This window comes from Dermochelys coriacea, chromosome 25 (assembly GCF_009764565.3).
Source record: "Dermochelys coriacea isolate rDerCor1 chromosome 25, rDerCor1.pri.v4, whole genome shotgun sequence".
Lineage (NCBI taxonomy): Eukaryota > Metazoa > Chordata > Testudines > Dermochelyidae > Dermochelys > Dermochelys coriacea.
The window spans coordinates 11,785,682-11,807,337 of NC_050092.1; the positions used below are offsets into that span (position 1 = coordinate 11,785,682).

The 21,656-nt window shown below is 54.8% G+C and overlaps 1 protein-coding gene across 5 annotated transcripts in view; it reads left to right on the forward strand.

Moving 5' to 3' along the window:
- The window catches only part of MIDN (midnolin), a 35,722-nt gene extending 15,586 nt beyond the window's left edge, over window positions 1–20,136 (forward strand). For 4 of the 5 annotated variants that reach the window (XM_038384174.2, XM_043502601.1, XM_043502600.1 and 1 more), the window contains exons 5-8: window positions 1,602–1,994; window positions 3,352–3,484; window positions 4,019–4,312; window positions 14,407–17,734. In XM_038384174.2, coding sequence (XP_038240102.1) covers window positions 1,602–1,994; window positions 3,352–3,484; window positions 4,019–4,312; window positions 14,407–14,669 — 1,083 coding nt within the window. In that variant the 3' untranslated portion in view covers window positions 14,670–17,734. Of the gene's footprint in view, window positions 1–1,601; window positions 1,995–3,351; window positions 3,485–4,018; window positions 4,313–14,406; window positions 17,735–20,118 lie in introns of those variants that run through there. The other variant, XM_043502602.1, reaches the window with a different exon arrangement.
- The last annotated feature ends 1,520 nt before the right edge of the window (window positions 20,137–21,656 follow it).

The window sequence follows — 21,656 nt, forward strand, 5'->3', positions numbered from 1 at the left end:
AGCCCCCATGCCCAGAAACTGGGTTTATCCAGTGATTGAACAGGGCAAGTAGTCTGCTGAGGGACTGGCCCCAAGTCCTAGCCATGAAAGAAGTGTGCTTAGCCCCTTGGGTTGGAGGGATGTAGCCCCTCTGATCCTTACGTAGTGCTTTGTAGTGGGAGGCCTGGACGTACCAGCCAAGTCATATTACTGCGCCTGGAAGGGCTGCTATTGACCAAGATGGGGCGAGGAGCAGGGAAAATGGGGGTGACCCCCTAGCAATGGCTGAGACCTCCTTGGAAAGGAGGGAGTGAGGTGACTTTTCTTGGCATCCCATATGACTGTTTGCTGTTGTCTCTGTCCCCTGCCACTGTCTCAGGTGCAGCGGGCTTGGCAGATGCTAGACTCGCTGGGGAAGAGAAGCCTCTTTCAGGCTATAGGGAAATGCAAATGCACAGCTGTGCAAATGAAAAGGGGTGCGTGTGTCACTGGGATGGGGGTGGGCAGAAAGCGTCCACAGTAAAAGCCATAAAGAGTGTGTAGGAGGGTGGATTCCAGCCCCCGCTGCTAGACCTTGTCCCGCTTGGCCCCCCCCCCCCCCCCGCCCAGCTCTGGTTAATCTCCTGCGCACTGCAGGGAGCGGCTGTATGGGCAGGTTTATCACCAGGGTGGGGTGGCGACTCTCCCCTGTTTTTTATTTTTGTAAAAGCCGCCTCCGTCAGTTGCTCCCCTGGCACCATGGGTCATGCAAGGATGAGATATGGCAGGCGAGTCCTGAGGGCCGTGAGCTTTAACCCATCAGGGTCCCCTCCCACCCCCTGTAGCCCTCTGCCCGGTGTCCTGCTTGAGTTCTGGGGATCTGGGAGGAGCTTGCAGCTAGAAACTCCTAAGGAGCAAGGGGGTCCCCCTTCTAAAAGGCCTGGCTTCTCAGTTTTAGCCCCGACGTGGCCCCTGCCTATCTGAGGCAGCTGCCCCCACCCTGCTGGGCTCTTGGCACGCTCCCCCTTTCCTGCTTCTGGTCAGTCAACAGTCGTGGGAGCTCTCTGGGTGCTGATGCCCATGTGGCTCTGGGATGGCAGCAGGCTCCTTCCAGGTCCATTGCCCTGCTGCAGGGAACACGGCCCTTCTATACGTGGGCTGGGAGAAGGAAGTGGGGGCATGGGGGGTGAGATCATGGTGGAGGAAGAGTGGGATACAGACTGTGTGTGCGTGGGTGTGTGTTTTGGGGGGGGTTAATGGCTTCTGAGACAAGTACCTTCCCCAGAAGCACAAATCCAGCTCCCCACCCCTAAATGATCAAAGCAGTCTTTTCAGATCCTACCCCCATCCGTCGTCCCCCTAGTCCTGTGATCAGTCTGCTCATGGGTGCCCCCCTCCAGGACTCCTGTTCCCTCACTGAATTGGGGGCCAGAGGGGCACAGCTGGGCAATGGAGAGAAGGCAGCACAACTTGGCAAAGTCAAAGCAACCCCATTCCTCACCCCCATATCTTGGAACCGCTTGCACCTGGGACCATTCTGCTGCCCCTTTGCAGTGGGTCGGACTCTGCTGGTGCCCCCACCTCACCCAAGTGCTGCTGCACCACGATTGAGACTGTGGCCCTAACTCCTCTCCTCTTCTCAGGTCAATGACTTCCTGTCAGGAAGGTCCCCCCTGACGCTAGCCCTGCGAGTCGGTGACCACATGATGTTCGTGCAGCTCCAGCTGGCGGCTCAGCAGAGCGGAGGGCAACTCCAGCATCGGCATGTCATCGCCAGCCGGGGAGAGCCCGGGGCAGCGGCCGGCCCCACCCCCCAGTGCAGGACGCTGCACGGAGGCACCAGCTCCAACTTCGCCCGCATCCCGGTGGTGCCCACCTGCCAGCAGAGCCCCGCCCCCAGCCCCACCCCCTCGGCGCAGGCCACACCCATGTACTGTAATGCCGCCCACCCGGCCCCTGTCACAGCCGGGATGTTCCGGTCACATGGGGCCAGCACGCAAACCGTTAACAGCAGCGTCGTCTCCTCCTGCTCAGAGGTGAGTCTGGCTTTAAAAAAAAATAAGTTAGGTGGGGAGAGAAAAGGAGGGAGCTGGGCCTCAGGACTCCTGGGTTCTAGTTCTGGCTCTGGAAGGTGACTATTCTCTAGAGGTTAGAACGAGAACCTGTCTATTTCCACTCCTGCCACTAACCAGTCATATCCCAACTCCATGCCTCAGTTTCCCCAGCTATAAAAGGAGGGTGTTGTGAGGCCTTGTTACATTTTTCCGAATGCTGTGAGATCCTGAGGCAAATGGTGCCAGAAATAGGCATAGGGTTTGTTTGTTTGTTTTTTTTAAATTGCAAAGCGTATGGCAAAGGTCTCCTTTTTTAGATTTTGGCTGGGGGAGAGGGTTTCCCTGTGTGAGAGAAGCTATCCAGTCTGGTCTGTGTACTGCCTCTTGTGCTTTGACTGCAAAATGCTTATAATCCAAGGCAAACCCCAGCCTGCCATGGGAGGAAATATCCAGCAGCCCTCAGGTCTCAAAATAGGATCACTGCTTATCAGACTCATCATAATCCTTGGCTGGCACCTTTCATTGCCAAGCACTTCCCAAAGGCAGGCAGCCACATTATCCCCATTTCACAGGTGGGTAAACTGAGGCACAGATAAGGGAAAGTGACTTAACTCAAGGTTTCTCAGCAGAGCCGGGAGTAGAGCCCAGGTCGTCTTGTGCCCTAACCACTAGACCATGCTCCCTTCCGAGTGAGTGGGTTTCTTGACCCGAATGGGTTCATGGGTCTTGGAGGCTCAAGACCCAAATGTAAGGCAGATGTTAGCAATGAGAATGCCCTCTAAATCCTTTTTCTTCACTGTGAATGGTTTTGAACGGGGCTTGGCCAATGGCAGATTTAAAACCTGGCTGATTTCCGGTATTGCTTTTGGAAGTGCCCTGTGACTGCATGGCCTAGTTGATATAGCGTTAGACTGGTATGCAGACAATCTGGGTTCTGTTCCTGGCTCTGCCACTTTTGGGTGAGCAAGTTGCTTCAGTGCCCTATGCCTCAGTTTCCCCATCTGTAAAATGGGGATAATGACGCTGCTCTCCTTTGTAAAGTGCTTTGAGATCTGTGGGTGAAAAGCCCTAGTTAAGAGCTAGGGACAATGATGATTATGGGATCACCCTGCGTGGGTGTGGGTACTGCCTTGTCCCAAAGGGTTGAGAGAAATCTCGCGCCTTATGCTGGCCATGGAAATAAGATTGTAACTTTGGAGTCTGGTTGTGGGACTCTTTCCCCCAGCCACCCATCGATCTAGGATCTGCCCCTGTGGCTGCGGGTTAGTGGGAGCCTTCTGGCCCATTAGTGTCTGTTTCTAATGGCTAATAAGTGTCTCTCTTTCCTGCCACTTGCCAGGTGGACTGTAGCACCCGGAGTAACAATTCTGCCAGCAGTAACTCAGCCCCAACAAGCCGATCCCGCAAGCCTGGCGCAGTCATAGAGAGCTTCGTTAACCACGCTCCTGGGGTCTTCTCAGGGACCTTCTCCGGTACGTTGAGAGCCCAGGGGACTGTGGGCTCGATTCTCCTCTCACCAGTTCCGGTGCGATGTCATCGGCAAGCACCGGTGTGCGTGGCTGGGGAATTGGAAACTGTCTCTTTTATTTCACGCTGCTTGTGCAGAACAATGGGGAGGGGAGAACCAGGGCTGGACCAAGGCCAGGGTTGGTTGGCGTGGTAACCAGAAGCTGTTGCCAAGTGAGGACAACTTTTGGTGGCTAATGAGAGCTGAGTTTGATGCATCTCTTCCTACCTCAGCATCCTGCCTGTGATGGGAGCTCATGCCAGCTTTGGCTGCCAGCCTTCCTGGGAGATTCAGTGCATTGCCCCCCTTGACCCAGGGCCCTGCACTGTGACCGCCCCGCAACACAAAGATGCTTATGGGGAGCCACTGAAGGGTGGGACAGAGTGTGTCAAGGGTAGGGCTCAGCTACTGCCCCCCAAGCATCCCCTACCAGCAGCATGGCATGATGCATCCCCCTGACCCTTTTCCTCCCCCTCCCACCGACTCTTCTCCCCTGCAGGCACTTTGCACCCCAACTGCCAGGACAGCAGCGGGCGGCCCCGGCGTGATATCGGCACCATCCTTCAGATCCTCAATGACCTCCTGAGCGCCACGCGGCACTACCAGGGCATGCCTCAGTCCCTGACGCAGCTGCGGTGCCAGACACAGTGCGCCCCCTCCTCACCCCCGCCCTCCCCAGACCCCGCCAGCAAAACTACCTCAGAGAAACTGATGTCCGCGACCGCCGTGGCCTCGCAGCCCCTGCACTCCGTGGTCCAGTGCCAGAGCCAAATCAGGATGTGCAAGCCCAGTGGTGAGTTCTGCCCCGTGACTCCCCAAATGCCCTGTGGCTGTGTTTGCTTGTCCCTGTTAGCTGAGCTGTGGCTTTGCTGCTCGCCGCAGGCCTCATTGTTAGGGAAGCTGTGACATGTCCATGGCAATTGGGCTGGACCAGGCCCACCATGGGCCCAAGACAGGTGTGATGCTGAGAGTGCTGGCTGGGTCCTGGCACCCCACTGATTTCAGTGGTGTGTGGACAGAGGCGCAGCTGAGTGAGAGTTAAAGGCCATCAGAGGCAGGAGGATGGTTCTGCTGATCATCTTGGGTGGAATAGGCCAGTGCGGCGCTCAGAAGGAAAAGTGGGGGCTTTTGCATCTCTTTCCCCCCAGGCCTAGGTCCTTGATGGGATGCAGGGCTCCTGCCAACGACAGAGGAAGTGTGGGTGATGGGGTGGGAAGGAAGGAGGCTGGGTCCCTAACTGGGATTTGCTTGCTCCGATTCACTTCCTCTGTGTATCCGGTTCCGTCTGCCTCTTTGTTCTGTAACTGTCCTGATGGGGCTTCCAGCCAACTGGCGGGGAAGGGGGGGCAGCGAAGGGGAGGGTGAAAAGCAGAGTGTTCCCAAGTACCATGATTTACCCTTCGCCGAAAGAAGGCCAAGAGATTGAGCCTGGTTCTGGTTGAAACCCCAGCACTTCTAGCCAAGGGTTAACTCCCCTGGTAGAGCTGCCTGCGCTCAGACTCCACCCTCTGCTGCAGAGTAAAGAGAGCCTGTTTGTTTGCTTATTTATTTATTTTAATGACTGACCCTTTGCCATCTTGTTCCGAAAGCGTCTTCGCCTAGGACCCCGTGCAGTGTCTGTAAGGACTGCAGAAGGCTTAACAGCAGAATAATGAAACCAGTGGAGGGTGTTGATTGACTGGGGGGGTGGGTGTGTGATAGGGCTCTGTTTACACAGTGTGCTAGGCACAATAGCCCACATGCTCAAAGGTGTTTAGGGTCCTAATTCCTTGATTCCAGTGGAAGCTAGGGGGCCAAAATACCAGTGAGGATCTGGCCCTATAGAAATGGAAGGTCCCTGCCCTGACAATCTTACAGTGCTATTATCTTTAGATCCTCTGCTTGTGATTTGCCTATTAAAATGTACTGTTATTCCTATGATTTCTTGGCTAGACACTGATTTGGAGTGATGCATAATCGCTTCATTGGAGGGACCTGGTATCAATGCTCTCACCCTCCAATGGGCAAGCTGAGGACTATGCATTTAATGTGCAAGTTTCTCTCCTTTTTTAAAAAAAAAAAAAACAAATCTCTTTGCCCCCAATTTGCATCTCATCCGTGCAGTTAAGGGGCTCAGTGGTTCCTTAGGGCATTTGCAAACCTATTTACCTGTTTCTTATCTGTGTGTTTACCTTTCCCCTTCAACCCTAGTAGGGGGTGTGTGTGTGTGTGTGTGTGTGTGTGTGTGTGTGCCTGCCTCAGTGAGTTAATGTGGAAAACCACATGGCTTGTGTTAACCCATTCAATGGGCAGGGGCTATAGTTGGCTGATTACTCAAATGGGGTTCTAAAAGCTGCCAAATTCTGTCACTGGAAGAAGACACTGTCAATTTCGCTTCCTGTTTGGTGAATTGGACTCAGGGGGATGGGGAAACTAGTCCTGGCATTTAAAAATAATATAAAATTTTAAAACCTAAGACTTAAAATGAAGAGCCAAGATTTTCCCTGGTGAATTTTGGGAGTGCAACATGATCTGATTTGCAAAGGGTACTTTTTGAAGATCAGGTCCCTCTGTTATACTACCTAGCACTTTTAATCCATAGATCTCTGAGTGCCTTACAAAGGAGGTTGGTTTTATGATCTCCCTCCTACCCTTCACAGATGGGGAAACTGAGGCCCAGAGTCTTGCCCAAGGTTGCCCAGCAGGGCCATGGCAGAGCTGGGAATAGAACCCAGGTCTCTTGAGTCCCACTGTTGTGCCCTAGCTACTAGGTATCCCCAGTCAGAAGGCGGGGGACACCGCAAAAATCACTAGTTACTTGTGAGAATCTTGGCTAAGGATTGTGGAAGCTCTTCAAGGGCAGGGGCTGTGAACACATGTGTGTGTACAGCACCCATTAAGGGGGGAGGGGTCCTAAGTCTGATCAGGTTAGCTGTGATATAAATAAGTTGGCGTTCATAGGTGTGACCTTGAGGCTTGGTGGCATGGTTCTGAAGGAACACGTGCATGTCCCATTGTAGGTCTCCAACACTGTTTGGCACAGTTGGTGACATTGAGGACTGTTCTGCATACAGTGGGCACTTAATGCCTTTGGGAAACTTTTGCCCCACTTAGATGTTTAAAATGGGGGAACCAAGCGCTGGCCCCGGTTGTGGCCGCTGGCTGAACTCTTCTCAGAATTATCTGGCCGTTTTTTTTTGTTTGTTTGTTGTATGTTCGTTGAACTGTGTTCTGTGCTGGCGTTGTGACTCCGTTTGGATTGGTGGCATTACCAATGGGTAACTTGGCCTGGGGTGTGCGTGCGCGCGCGGATTTTGGAGGACTCCTGGAATGGGGGTGACTCTGCGCCCACCCCCTCCTGGCAATTCCTGGTGCAGAAAGATTTTTATCCCTTCCTCTGATCTCATTCAGCAGGCCACCATCTCCTCCCACTTCCTTCTTTCCCTTCTATCTCTCCTGTCTGTCCCCTGCTGCTCTCGCCTCTGTTCCAGCTACAATGCAGCCACATACGCACACCCCCTTCTCCACTTGCCGTCTAAATCCAGGGCGAGACAAAGGGCCTCATTCAGAGCCAGGGAGGCTGGTTGGGGAGGGGTGGGGAAGAAAGCACTTGGCCTCTGGTTTGGCATTTTTGGCCTGGCCCTGAGGAAGCTGTAGGCTGGGGACATGCTGCAGAAATAGAAATGGGGGGGAGGGTTTGTGTGTTGGGTCAACACAAAACAATCCTGCTTTCTCTTCCTGGCAGACTTGAAAATATACTTCCCACCCCTCGCCCTGCTGGGGGCAGAGCCCTCTGTCCGGGTGCCAAGCTTTGGGGTGCTCCTAAGTGACTCCAGCCAGACATCTGCCTGGAGAGGACTTCGCCACTTCCCGAGCTGGGGCCTGCCCTAGGTTACACAGGATCCTAGAAGTCAGATGTGTGCCCCCAGCCCCGATCCAGTTTGCCGCCTCTGCAGAAGCTCATGAGCCTTGCAGCTGCCACAGACAAGCCATTGGCATAGTCTGTTCAGGCACCTGTGTGGAGGCAGTGGGGTCTAGTGGTCGGTCAGAGCACAGGGTTGGGAGTCAGGACTCTTGAGTTCTATCCCCAGCTCTGGGAGTGGAACAGGATCCAGTGGTTAGAGCAGGAGACTGGGAGTCGGGACTCCTGGGTTCCATTCCCAGCTTCGCTGATGGCTCACAATGGCCAAGTGGCTCGCCCTATCTGTGCCTCAGTTTCCTCCTCAGTGTGGGACCGTTTCCTGACATCACACACGGGTGGGGGTGGGGTGGCTCCTGCAGCCAAACCCATGTGCTGCCAGCCAAGGGCTTTGAGGTCCCTCCAAGGGCAGAGCGTCGGTAAGAGGCTGTGTATGTGGCTGGTAAGGCAGGGCCCTGTCTCCACCCCGCCCACCCGTTCCCATGGCAGGGCTCAGCTGGGGTATGTGTGTAGGAAGCCTCCACTTATCTGCAGGGAGCAGCTCTTTATTCACCTTGAGCTTTGGGCCCTATGCCGCCCCCTCCCATCCCCAGAAAGTTAATTTCTTTCCTTCCCGCCCCCTTCTTGTTCTTCCTTTCGTGACGCTGGAGCCGCCGAACAGGGCTTAGCAGGATTCTTGCGCCCGGGGACGTCACCGGCATGTGAGCCGGGCAGCTGCCCTCCCTCGTAGGGAAGCGTCTCTTGGCAGGGGATAGAGAAATGAGACGTGGCGACCAACCAGCTTCCGAGCCGCCCAGATGCTGGCGGTTGCTTGCCCGGGGCTGGGGCAGGATTCGGGATCTCTCTCTGCTTGTGGGGCCCTGAGGGGTGCGGGGGGGAGGGGTGTCGTCCTCCAATCTCCCTCCATCTCTCTCCATTCTCCTTTCCTTTCCCCTCCATCCTGCCTTCCCAAGGTCACTGCTGCAGGCTGCCTTGCAAACCCCAGCCTCTGGCTTCAGCCCTTCCTACGTTCTCCTTTTCCGCGATCCCCGGGGAGGCCTCTCAGGGTGAGCTCCCCTCCTCCACTTGGAGCAATGCTGCTTCCTTCCCCACCCCCCTGCAGCCCCTCTCAAAGTCCTTTCAAGCCCCCCTTGCTGGGATCGACCCCCCAGAGCGGCGGTGGGGGGGAAGCTGCATTCCATCCACCCCAGCTTCCCTGCTCTGTTTGTTCAGTTGGCTCCGGCGCAGGGAGGTGGGCGCTACAGAAAAGAAACTGAGGGGGAGAGAGGGAGGAGGAGGAGAAGAAGAAGAAGGGGGGTAAGGTGGGGGGGGGAAGAGGCAACAACAAAGGCCCTGCTCCAGGGGCTGGAAATGTGGTGAGCCCTGCAGGAAGCCGACTCCAGCTGCCCCCCACCCCGTTCCTAGGGTTTGGGAGGGGTCATGGGCCTTTCACTGATTTGTTTTGAAATAACATTGCACACCTTGCTTCCAGCCTCTTCCCATGCCCCCTGATCTGTGCTGCTTAAACTCTGTGTGTGATTGTGGGGGGCGGGGACCCAACTCCTCCTCCCACCCCCATTTAATTCACCCTCCATCGTTACCCAAGGGTGGAGGATGCTTTTGTAAGCTATTGATTCTGGGACCCCCTTTAAATGCACGTGCACACACATTGCAAAGCTCCATGAATGGTTAGAGTAGGAAATGGGAGGTTCTCCGCTGGAGATGATCTGTGTTTGGGGGGGGACAGCGGGGGGGCTGTGGGAACAGCCCTCTGTCCTCTTCCCAATAGGGGTTTGAAACTGGGGCAGGTGCTGGGTGGAAGGGAGGGGCTCGGCGGATAGGGTGTGTCTGAGACGCACTTGCTCAGGCGTGGAAAGTAGCGTCTCTCCTCCCCCCCTTCCCCCCCAGCAGTCGCTCCCCTTCATACACCTGCACTGCTCGAAGCAGGAAGGGAGCCAGGACTCCTGGCCGCCCCGACGTTCCTTCTCTGCAATGATTTGCTTAGAGAAAAGAACTGAAACTGGAAGTCACTCGCGTTTCCTAAGCCCCAGGCGGGGGCCGTGTGGTGCTGTGCTGTGCAAATGTAATTCTTTGCGCCTCCCCCCTGTCCCCCCCGCCCACTGGATCTTTGCCTCTCAGCCAATGCAAACAAGAGCTCGTTGGGGCCCGAAAGTCGCATGCGAGCGCTCCCAGAGAGCCTGAGCGAGGCCTGGTGGGATGGGAACTAGGCCACAGCAGCCATCTTGAAACATGGCTGCTGCTGGAGGACTCGGGGCTGTCCCAGTCTCTATTTCCCCCCCCCCCCCCCGCCAGCTGCTTTTGCACTGTCCTTGCTGGTGAAAAGATACAATAGGCTGGGTTCTTTTCACTTGGGGCCCATGGCGCCTGCGTGCTGCACGGCCACCCAGCCATCTTGCCGCTGCTTTGCACGTCACGTGGCTGGGAGCACGGCCGGGTCCCATTCTGCGTGCTCGGCCCTCAACCTGCCCAACCCCGGTGGCTCCTCTTGTCACCCCCTTGCCTGGGAAGCGGGACAGAGCCGGGGGCTCGCCAGCAGGGAGAGCTAAGAAGTGGGGTGGCAGACGTTAAGGGGGACCCTTGAGGTTGGCTGGGTTTTCTGTGTCTCAAAGGTGGCAGTCCTAATCTGAGGCTGAGCTGGCTTCCAAGGACTGTCCACACTGTAGAAATGTTGGCATCCACGTGGGTCTGCATGCAACTGGTCCCATCTACACCACAAGGTGAAACAGTGTTTGACCAGCAAAAAAAAAGGGGGGAGGGATGGGGCAGATTTAACATGTAGTCACCTGTTTGTCCTTCTCCCAGGATGGACAAGGGCTATATAGGGCTTTATATAGGGCTACATAAACTTTATAGCCCAGTCTGAAATGGGCTGTAAAGCCTGGTAGCTGCATCATGGCCTAGAACCCTTTTAACTGGGCTTCTCCAGAGCCTGCTCAGCGCCAGTGCAGGATCTGGCACCAGTTCTGGCATGGGTGTGAAACTCTAGCGTGTGAGAGAGGGGAGATAATGCTCCACCTCCTCCACCCCGGGGGCTTAATAACAAGGTTCATAGACACCCTCACCCTGCAAATCCCTTCTGCCCTGTGTTAGAACCTGGCTCAGACATGTTTGCAGCTGGCATATCCGTGGTAGGGGCTGGAGGGAGGGAGGGCAGTTCTCCATTTCTCTCTGAGCAATCACCCCAGCCCCGGTGACCCCTAGCCACGTACTCAGCAGTCCTGAGCTCCTGGGAACAGTAGCGTTGCTGTGTGAGGACGGATCTGGCCCAGACTGTCTCTCTGCATTGCTGGCTGCAGGGGAAGTTGCTCAGAGAGCTCTCACGGAGGGAAGGGGGGAGGGCAGGCACACAAACCAACACTGTTGCTTGTGTTTAGCCGGCTATCCACAGCGCCCTGCTGGCTCGCATGCCAGACAAACAGGGCTAGTATCTCTGCAGGGATTTTTTTCCTCCCTTTCCCCCCGGAGGGGATCCTAAATATTTAAGGCTTGTGCATGCCGAGCGTGCCTTTCCGCCCACTGATGCAGCCATAGACAGCAAGGGGGCCTGAGGCATCAGTAGCATTTGGAGGGGGTCTCGGCGGGGGGGGGCGCTGAGGGGATCTCTGGTGGGAGGGCTCTGGCAAGAGCAGCCGCCAATGGGCAGGGAGCGGCTTAGCAGTAGCTACAGGGGAGAGGTTTGGTGTGGCTGTAGCTGAGGGGAACTGATTTCAGGGCCCCGTTCCCCATCTGCCACGGGGCTCTCTTGCACCCCTGGTTCTTAGCTGAGCCGCTATCGGGACCCTGCAACAGAAAACAGCTGGGGGGCCAAGTGGGATGGATCACACCTGGGGACCCCCCTCCCCAGAAGCCTGAGCAGGTGTGTGCTTTGGATCTAGGGTTTGGGATGGATGACTTGCGATTGGACATGCCATGGGTCCAGGAGAGCCTTGTTGTGTCTGGGTAATGCCTAACACCACAGGACTGGAGCCTCTGGCCCTCCCCCAATACAGATAAGGAATATTAACTCTCTGGAGCCTCTAGGTTCTCGCAAGTCCCTGACAGTCCAGTCTTGGAGCCCCTCACCAGTATGTCCAGCCTTCTCCTCCTAGCCACCTCCCCCCCCAGAGCTGGAAGAGTGCTACCCCTGCTTCACAGATGGTGGGGAAACCAAGGCACAGAGACCAGGGAGAACTGATTCCCCTCCTTGTAATGGGGGAAACAAGGAACCCATATTTTCTGTTTTGGTTCTGTACGGCCCGTTTTCCCGCCCCCACGCGCACACACAATGACCGTCCTTGTCTGTTCGGGGCCTCGTCAGTTCTAGTTCCCTCTCTGCCAGGCTGCAGAACTGATCTGCTGTAATCCCATCTTTGTCTCTCGCCACCCCACCTGGTGCCACATGTTCCCTCCCCTCCCCCGGCGCTGGGGGGAGAGAGAGCTGCTTTCATGGCCAAGTTTATTATTGAGTGGGATCCTCTTTTCCTCTTTCTCCAGCACTGAAGCCCGTATCTATAAATGTGCAATTGTTCATCCTCCCACTCGCTGCTAAACCAAGCAGGGCACTCGCTCTCTGGCGCGCCCTCTCCCCGGCACCGAGAGCTTGCGCTCCTGACGGAGGGGCGTGGGTGGGAAGCAGCCAGTGGCTTCTGTTCCACTCAGTAAGGGGGAGCCCCCCACATTAAAATGCCCAACAAACCTACCTCTGCCCCTGGCACAATCTCTCCCTTCACAGGGAGAGCACCTGAGCAGCGTCCCTGCCCACTCCTTCCACCCTGTACCCCTTCCTCCCCGGAAACAGAGCTGCCCCATGATCTCTGTGGCCTCCATACCAGCCTTTTCAGGCTCATCCACTGTGGGGCCTTCTCCTTTGTGGGTGGCACTGGTTGCAGCAGCCCCCACCCCGGAAGCTGTTTTGAGGTGGGATCCAGCCTGGAGGGGTGTGGGGGGGTCTTAATAGCCCCCTCCCCGCTCTGCTGAGGCCAGGCTGTGGATTCAGGCTCTTTCCCACTGCTGTGCAGTCTCCTGTCTGTCTGCCTCTTGGAGGCCCGGGATAGCGGCATTTTGGGGGGCTGAAGCGGAGATTTGGGGGGAGGGGGGTCTGGTACAGCCAGAACCAGTGATCAAACTGGGTGTGCTTTGCATGGGTCACTGGGAAGAGGGGGAATGCTGGGAGCTGGACGTGCCTGTACAAAATGGCTCTCCTTTCCCAGCCGTGTCCTGCCCCCCCCCCCCCGACACACCATGCTCTATTTATCCTTTGGGTATAGGAAGGAAGAAGGTGTGTGTATGGGAGGGGGTATGTTTCCTCTCCCAACCCCCTGCTGTTTCCATGGCGATAAAACAAACATGACACTGCTTGTGAATTGGGGAGATTTGTGTCGATTTTGGGACATGTCTGGGAATGAAGCTTTCTGGCCTGTATTCTGGGAGGGGTTAATAATTCTTTGGTGGGTAGGGACTGAACAGAGTGGGGGAGCTCAGAGGAACTCAGTTGGGAGTGGGGCAGCTAGAGACCATTTGGCACTGGGGCGGGATCACTCCTGATGGCCAGGCAGGGGAGTCTTCAGTGCATGGCCTCTGGCCGCATGGCAGTTCAGCGGGAGTTTCTGATCACAGTTGCTGCCCTAAGCCGTCTCAGTTCCTGGTCCAGCTTCTCCCTCTCCTTTGGGATCGTGCTGGTAGGAAAGATGCTAGAATTTGAACTTTCCTTAGACTGCCAGAGGTGGTGGGATCCAGGAAGTAGAACAGGGGGACTGGGAGCCAGGATTCCTGGGTTCTGCTCCCAGCTCTGGGAGAGGAATGGCATCTAGTGGTTGGAGCAAGGAGCTGGGACTCGGGACTCTTCGGTTCTAGTCCCAGTTCTGCCGCTGACCTACCAGGTGACCTTGTAACACTTTAAAAGACCTATTGGATCAAAAAAGGCAACATGGTTCCCTCTAGCATGTCTTTTTAGTGCTCTGCCAGGTCTAGTATTAAATTGTTCCCGCTCCTCGCCTCAGTTTCCCCATCTGTGGATAAGGGGATAATTCTCGACTCTGGTTCATGCAGTGCTTGTAGATCCTTTGCTGAACGGTGCTCTCGAACTGGGATGCTTGATTGTTGTGAGGTGTTTTTCACTTCCACCTCTGCCATTTGGGCAAGTCTCCTCGGCAGGTATTTTCAAAGGGGCGGAAGGGCGGTAGTTACATAAGAGCGGCCACACTGAGTCCGACTAAAGATCAATCTAGCCCAGTATCCTGTCTTCTGACGGTGGCCAATGCCAGGTGCCCCAGAGGGAATGAACAGAACAGGGAATCCTCAAGTGATCCATCCCCTGTTGCCCACTCCCAGCTTCTGGCACACAGAGGCTAGGGATACCATCCCTATCCATTCTGGCTAATAACCATTGATGGACCTATCCTCCATGAACTTATTTAGTTCCTTTTTGAACCCGGTTAGTCTTCACCATCACAACATCCTCTGGCAAGGAGTTCCACAGATTGACTGCATTGTGTGAAGAAACGCTTCCTGTTTGTTTTTGTTTTTAGAATCTGCTGCCTGTTCATTTCATTGGATGACTACTAGTTCTTGTGTTATGAGAAGGAGTGTTAAGAATGCTTCCTTATGCACTTTCTCCACACCAGTCATGATTTTATAGAACTCTATCCTATCCTCCCCTCAGTGTCTCTTTTACAAGCTGAAAAGTTCCAGTCTCATTAATCTCTCCTCATACAGAAGCTGTTCCAGACCCCTATTCATTGAATCTATCCCCTTTATGCATCTGAGGAGCTGATGCATGTATAAATCCCACTGAAACTGGGGTGGGCACTTCTGCATCTGCCTTCCTCATCTGTAAAGTGGAGATAATAATCTATTGAGCTAGCAAGGGAGATTCCTGCCCCCATGGCTTTGCAATGTGCTGTACGGCGCCGATCATGGTGGGAGCCCCCGGGAGCTGCAGTAACGTAAGCAAGACTCCAAATGTGAACCCATAAAACTAACACTTGCCCCTGATTGCTCTGTGGCTTCAGGTGACCGTCTGCGGCAGACCGAGAACCGCGCCACCCGCTGCAAGGTGGAGCGCCTGCAGTTGCTGATGCAGCAGAAGAGGCTGCGTCGGAAGGCACGGCGGGACGCCCGGGCCCCGTACCACTGGCTGCCAAATCGCAAGTCCAGCCGGACCAACAGCAACAGCAGCGTGTCTAGCGAAGGCAGCCTGGACCTAGACTTCGAGGATTCAGTGTGGAAGCCTGAAGTCAAGGCAGACCTGAAATCGGAATTTGTCGTAGCGTAGACACTCACCCCGCCTCCCAGGCTGATATGAACGAACAGGGCCTGTGGCGGGACAGACCCCGCCGGGGAGAGCCAGGACTCTCGTCTCTTCAGTCCCATTGCTCGGATCTCCTCTGTATTCGCCAGATGCCTGGGGCAGACCTGGGTGACGTCTGTCGGAAAAGCGTGGCGGGGTTGCCCCACTTTTTTGATTTTTTTTTTTTTGGTTTTTTTGTTCCTGATTTAGTTTTCAGAGGGAAGGGGATGGGATGAGGGTAGGGAAAGGGAGCTCTCCGGGACGGATGATGCGGGGAGATGAAGCGCTGGAGTTTCAAGCTGGCGAACTGGATTTTGTTTTTGTTCCCGTTTGAATAATAAGTGGACTCTAACATGCCTGCCTTACACCGCCGCCGAACCAATAAAGCCAACGCACGAGAAACTGAACGGAGCATGTCTGACGAATGAACATGCTCCAGACTTCCTACTTTTTTGCAGAGCGGAGTGCTTGCTCGTCAGATGGGAGAGGGGAACTGTGGTTTATCAAAGCTGCTCATTTCGCTGTGAAAGACCCAAGCATGCACAGTACAAGCAAGCGCTCCCTGTGGGCTCAGAGCCTGGTGCTCACTATATATATATTTGGGGGGGGGGCATGGGGAGGGCAGCTGTGCATGCTTGGGCCATGTGGGATCCCAGAATTTGGGGGCTGTTTATTTTTCCTTTCCTCTTTATATGTAGCATTGCTCAGCTGTTTGGGTTTTTTTTTTTTGTAATTTTAATTTAATTTTTTTAAACCAATCCAACCCTGTCCCAACTCCACACAGTTAGGTTGCAGAACCCACTTGCACTTTACAGGTCTCAGTTGTGAAGTAGTGCCGGGGCAGCTCTCCCCCGTCCTCCCCAGTAACAGCTTTGTGCTGGCTTTTGGAGATCTCTGTTACGGACCTTCAGAGGAGATGCTATGGGCATCCTCCCAGTTTTATTCCCAACCCTCACCCCCTGCTTTGCATTGTAAATTACAATGCAATAGCTCTATCCTTTATTTTGGTTGTTAGGGTTTTGTGTGTGTGTGTGTGTGTGTGTGTGTGTACTTAATTCTGACTCGTTGCGGCAGCAAAGGTGGCTTGCTTTATTTTCTATGGAAGAGGGAGGGTAAAATAAATAGATTTCCCCTCTGCTGTAGAGACCAACTTTTTAATTTCAGAAGGTTTTTTTTTCCACCCAGCTGTTGGTTGTGTGTTTTAACTTAAAAAAGGAAAATTAAGAAAAAAAATAAAATAAAATCCAGTACTTGGTAATGGCTGTTTGCAGGCCTTGGGGCTAATATTTATAGACATTAATAACTTGACTGAGCCAGTACTGACCTAGTGTTGCCTAGACTGTAGAAATCCTTTTTCCTGTCCATTTGTTTTTTTTTTCTTCCTTCCCCGTCAGGAGATCTGTGCAAATAGAAAACCCCACGTGATGTGTTTTTTGTCTGTAAAAGTCTTTTTTGTGTGTGTTTTGGGGGAGGGGTGGGAAAGGAGGGGGTGGGGGGAGGGGGGAAGATCAAAGTTTTCCATCTTTACTTTTTTTTTTTTTTTTTAAAAATTTGGGTGGTATGGATGCAAATAAACTTTAAATAATATGAATGAGCGGGGGCAATCGGGAACGAAAGTAGCAGCCCCTGTGGATTTTTCTGAGGTTTTTCCTTTTTTTTTTTTTTTTTTTTTTGGTAGCATTAACTCAAACTTTTTGGGGAGAGACAGGAGCCCTTGAACCATGGTTAGCTGAAGATAGCATGGGGAGGAGGGTGGGGGTTGGGAAAACAACTGATTTTGTCCCCCCTCCAAGGGGATTCAAGTTGGAATGTTATCTGCAGAACAAAGGGTGCTGCTGGTGAATGAGTTAATTCAGGCCAAAGTGGGGCTGAAAGGAGTTGGTGCTTTTAATTTCCAAAACCCCCTCCCTCACCTCCCCCAGCTTTATTTCCCTCTCCAAGTCGAAAGGCGGTAGGGAGGGGCTACCCCCTTGCCTTTTGGTCTTGCTCAGGGCCTAAGCCTTTGTCTGGGGTTAGAAATGCTAGAGCTGAGGCGTCTTGGTCTGGGTTTCTACTGCTGTATTCCCCCAGCGCTCTCCCCTCTGCAGCTGCCTGTCCCATGAAAGGAAAAACTTGAAGCAACTTTGCCACTAGTGTATCCTGTTAGCTGGGTACCACGTGTGGCCCTGTTTCCCACCCTGCTATTTCTTTAGCTAGGGGGAGGGGGAAGCAGGCTCTACAAATGCCCATACGGGTGCCCTAAGGGGGCATCTTGGAGTAGCATGTCTGTTTGAGGGAGATGGGGACTGTGGCATGGCTGGAACAACAGTGCCCTGGAAATCCAGGCAGGAGCACAGTTGGCGCCGGATTCTGGGTCCTTTTGGTTTTTAAACTCACTTGTAGGTTTCGGGTTTTTTTGTGTTTTTTTTTTTTTTTTAATCAATTCTCCCCAAATGTATTGATACTGCTGTGCCCCCCAATAAAAAAACAGCCCCCCCTTTTTCTTTATCCCCCACAATTGTAGCAAGAACCCCACCCGTGTCGTCAGGTTTTCTATTGTGTATTAACCAAGTCCTCAGTAACGTCCATTCCTTCAGCATCACGGGACCATTATTCTAGCGCCTCGGTGCTAGCTGATTGGCTCGGCCACTTTCCGAGTCGTGATGGGACCCCGCCCCCTCTGGTCACATGACACCATTACACATCCTGTTTTCCCCAGCTGTGAACTTCCTTTGTACGTGTTGCTGTAGTTTTTTGTTTTTGTTTTTTAAATTTTGAATTCAATATTTAAATGTACTATTTTGTACGGTGTGTGCGCTCCTGCCATCATCCCCTTCTTGGCCTGGGGTTTTTTTAAAAAAAAAAAAAAAATCAAAAAAAAAATCTATAATGGAAAAATCCCATGATGGGGAGGGGGGGAAAAGCATTAACCTTCTCCAGTGTGTGCATGTGTGCGCGGGTGTGTGCGCGGGTGTGTGTGTGTGGGGAGGGTATTCATGTTATATCACCTCATTTAAGTTACTTGTATTAAATAAAATAAAAAAATAATGATTTAAAAGATAATAAACACAGAATGAACCCACTGTGCATCAGTCAGGCCGAGACGCCTCTCTCATTGCTGCAGTGGAAGTAGCCTGGGCCTTCGGGTGGCGGTGGAGCTGCTGTTTGCGGTCCTGCCCAGAGCAAAGCTCCTGCGCTGAAGCTGAGCGGCATGTGGCCGGCTGAGTGTCTACTTTCTCTTCCCCAGGGAGCTGGCTGGGTGGCCTGGATTGTGTCAGGGCGTACACCTGGGCAAAGTGCGTGGGCCTCCCTTCTCCACTGTGTCTTTGCACGGGAGCAAACGAGCGCGCCCCTGCGATTCACCCTGGCTGGGCGCGAGTGGAAATGGTCCTGCAAAGGCATCCTGACCAATGCAAAAGGTGGGGAGCCCATTTAGGGGGCAGAATGGGACATGGGCGAGCTGGGTTTGATTTGTGGCTCAGGTGGAGCCTCCCTGCCTCAAGTCGTCTTGTGCCTCAGACACTAGCCCTTTCCTACCTCCCAGCGGGGTGATGGGAAGTGCAAATCCCTCCCAGCACTCAGAGACTACTGTGCCCAGGGGCCAGTACCTAGCTAGAGAGTTTTTCTGACTGCACATGGGGCCGGGACTGGTGAATCGGAGCTGAGACTGTTTAAGACTTTGCTGCTCTCTGGACTGTGGAGATATTTTGGGGGTGGGTTGAGGGGGCCAACTTTGATCGGTCCTCTTTAATAGGCTGCCTTTGTGTTGTTTGGGTGCGTACATGGACATGCTTGTCAGTCTGTGTGTGTGTCCGTCCACAGGCGCAAGGGGGATGTGATTCCCTCATCCTCCCCCTTCTCATTAGTCACCGTCTAGTTGGGGAGGAGGGGAGAGGGAGAACTGAACTCAGTACCACTGGGAAGGAAGGGGGTTGGCCAGGCCTGTTCCCTCTTTTGACTTTACACCTGGAGGAATGAAGGGGGAGGGTTTGAGGTCACTTCTCTCCCTGCTGCTAAGGCCCCCGCCCTGTTGGGTTGGAATGAAGCTGTCATCTGTGTTGGACCACCTATGTCTTCCCCCCACTCCTGCATGCCTGCTGTCCCCACCCAGCTTCCTTGAGAGCTCCCTAGCCTGGGAGAGTGAATGGAGTTTGTCTCTTCATTTTGCATGTGATTCCACTGAGCTAAGCAAATAAACTCATAAGGGGAAGGGGCCCTGCCCTTCCACGGGTGCAAGGACAGCTCTGCCTGCCTCTGAATGACCCTGGACTTTCTCAAGGTTAGCAGAGAAAGGATCCTATCCTAGCCCAGCCAGGGAGTTGCTGCGACCAACCGTCCCTGGCTCACAACCCTTCCTCTGTGGGGCGATATGGGGACATGGAATGCAGGGCGTGCTAAGGCTTTGTCCAGCTGCTCCTGTGGGGAACCAATTACTCTGTGTGTGATGCGTGGCTGTGGTGATTCAACTGCTTTAGACCAATGGCACCAGCTCTTGGGGGCATTAATGCAGTTCTGGTGCCCAGGTGCCCACTGGTCTATGTGCGCAACTAAGCGGCCTCTTTGCCGGAGCCATGGGGGGGGGGGGGAAGTCTCATACAGGCCCCCAGCTCCCGTGTCTGACCCTTCAGCTCAAGCTGAAGAGACTCAAAGGTTAAACTCTGCAGGCCCCTGGTTTGTGCCCAAAGTGATGCCGTCCTCGCTGGGGTGCAGAACCGGTGGTAATACATGAGGGGTGCAGCTGGGCCCCAGGTAGTCCCCTGGTGTGGGGTTCTTCCTTCTAGGATGCTTGGCAGGCCATTGTCCTCTTTGACCTTATAAGACCCAAAAGACGGGGGGCATCCCCAGGGTGCCTCCCCCACATCATACCAGGTGGTGGCTGTTTCCTGCTAAGCAGCCTGGATTTGCAGGCTTGATGTCGCCCTCTGCTAGTCCGTAAGGCATCCCGCTGCAGGAAGTGTTACAGTCATGGACAGAGACCCATGGTGGCATGTGGTTTCCACCTCACTCATCTGATTGTGCCCCAAGGCCTCGTCTGCACTGTCAGTCAACAGCTCCAGTTGGTGGGACAGGACTCAGGGCGGCTGCTGGAGCTTTAACCACTGTGCCACCTGCCCTTGCTTAGAGCCGGGTCGGCTGACCGGAGGGTCCTGTCCTGCCACGCCAGTGGAGTGGGTTTGCGGTCCTGGAGCATGTCCCTGCAGGCACTCTGCTGGCTGAGCTACCCCCAACGCAGCCTTCTTAGGGGACCAGGGGTAACTGGCTCACTCGCAGCTTGCGAAGACCGGACTGCGTGGGGTGGGAGGAAGTGGGGAATGAAGGGTAAATAACCCAGCTGGTCCGGCTGGTGTGCACAAGGCCTATGTTTGCTGGGGGGATACAGCCAGCTCCAGCTGAGGATCTGGCCTAGTGTGTCTTTCCACTTCAGCCCCCGCCCTCCACACACACACACACACACACACACACACACAACACGTTTTGCTGGCTTCGCTTCCCAGTGCAGCCCCTGCCTCCCTGACTGATGCTTGCTACCACCCTGGAGACGTGAGACGCGGGTGAGTAACCCTTGTGTAAGAGGCCACGTCAGTGCTCCTGGGTCAGGGTTTTCCCCCGTCCCCTCCCAGTACTTCCAGCACCAGCTCTGTTGCTGGCTAAAGCATGCTGGGTGGCTGCATGCAAATGAACTCGGTGCGTCATCGCCTGGCGACCCGGAGGGGGCGTTGACGGACCGATCAGCGTGTCTGAAACAGGGCAGTGATTTGCCCCATCGATGCCTGAACGAACTAGCCAGCCCAGCCGCTGGAGGGCCCCAGGGCCGTGCCCCCGGCAAGCCCCTTTGCAGCGGGTGCGGGGGCATGTCCGGAAGGGCAGGTGCCTGGGCCAAGTGGCCGCTGCCCTTCAAAGCGACGGCCTGGCCTGTTCTGCCCCTGGGGAAGTGGCCCGTGGGCTGGCTGAGCGACTAGGTGCAAGTTTCAGTGTGTGAGATCTGGAAACTGTGGAGCCAGCTTGCTGAGAAACTGTAACGACAACTCCCCCCCCACGCCGTTTCTTACAGTCACCGCGCGTGCAACCTCCTCACCCAGGCGGTGCCTGAGCCGCCGGCCTGGGTCATGCATGAGGAAGAGAAACCTGAACCAGTTCCCCTCCCCCTGGGGGTGAGCTGAGTGACAGCCTCCCTCGAGCAGGACCCCATCTCCCGAAGGTCCTGCTTAGGGTCACCCTTGGCAGTGGAGCCAGGCTCCATCGGCTGCCCTGGGACCGGCTGGCGATTTTTCCATCCCCATCTGCTCTGATCCTTGTTGTGAATATCCCGGGCGCCCCTCGCGGCCCCGGCGGAGATCAAGGCCCTGTAGTGCCAGGTGCGAGAACCATTCCTGCCCTGCCCTGAATAGCCCACAGGCTGAGTAGCCAAAGGGGAAGCAACTTCCCTAAGCCTCCAGGGGGGCCGGGGGGAAGGATCATTAGCCTGGTTACACAACTGGAGGCACCCAGGGCTTGTAAATCCTACCAGGGGAACTGGGACTAGCCCTCTACGTCTCCTGACTCCTAGCCCAGTTTCCTGCCCAGAAGGAACCATCCTTCCTCTGGATGACTAACAAACTGGGGAAACCAGTTCCTGGCCTGCTCTCCCGATGACCTTCCCCCCCCCAAGGCTGGGCACTGGCCCGCCCGCCTCTGTCAAACACACATTTCTAGCAGGGACTGGCTGTGAGGTGGAGACCTTCTGGTTCCACCAGCTGGGCCTGATGAAGCTCATTCCCCCCATTGTCCATTTGGCTTTGGCTTGGGCCTACCCACCCTGGGCCGGGGGGAGAGGGTGGCTCTGAGCTCCCGGCTGTCAGCGCTCAGGGGACAAGAACTTCAACCTTCTGCCTTTGCAGAAAGCGGCGTTTTGGCACGAGAGGCGGAAAGCTTGTGATTCTGAGCACTGGTCTCAGCGGGGCTCTTAACAGCGCAAGGGACAAGGCGGCTGGACTCCTGGGTTCTAGTCCTGTT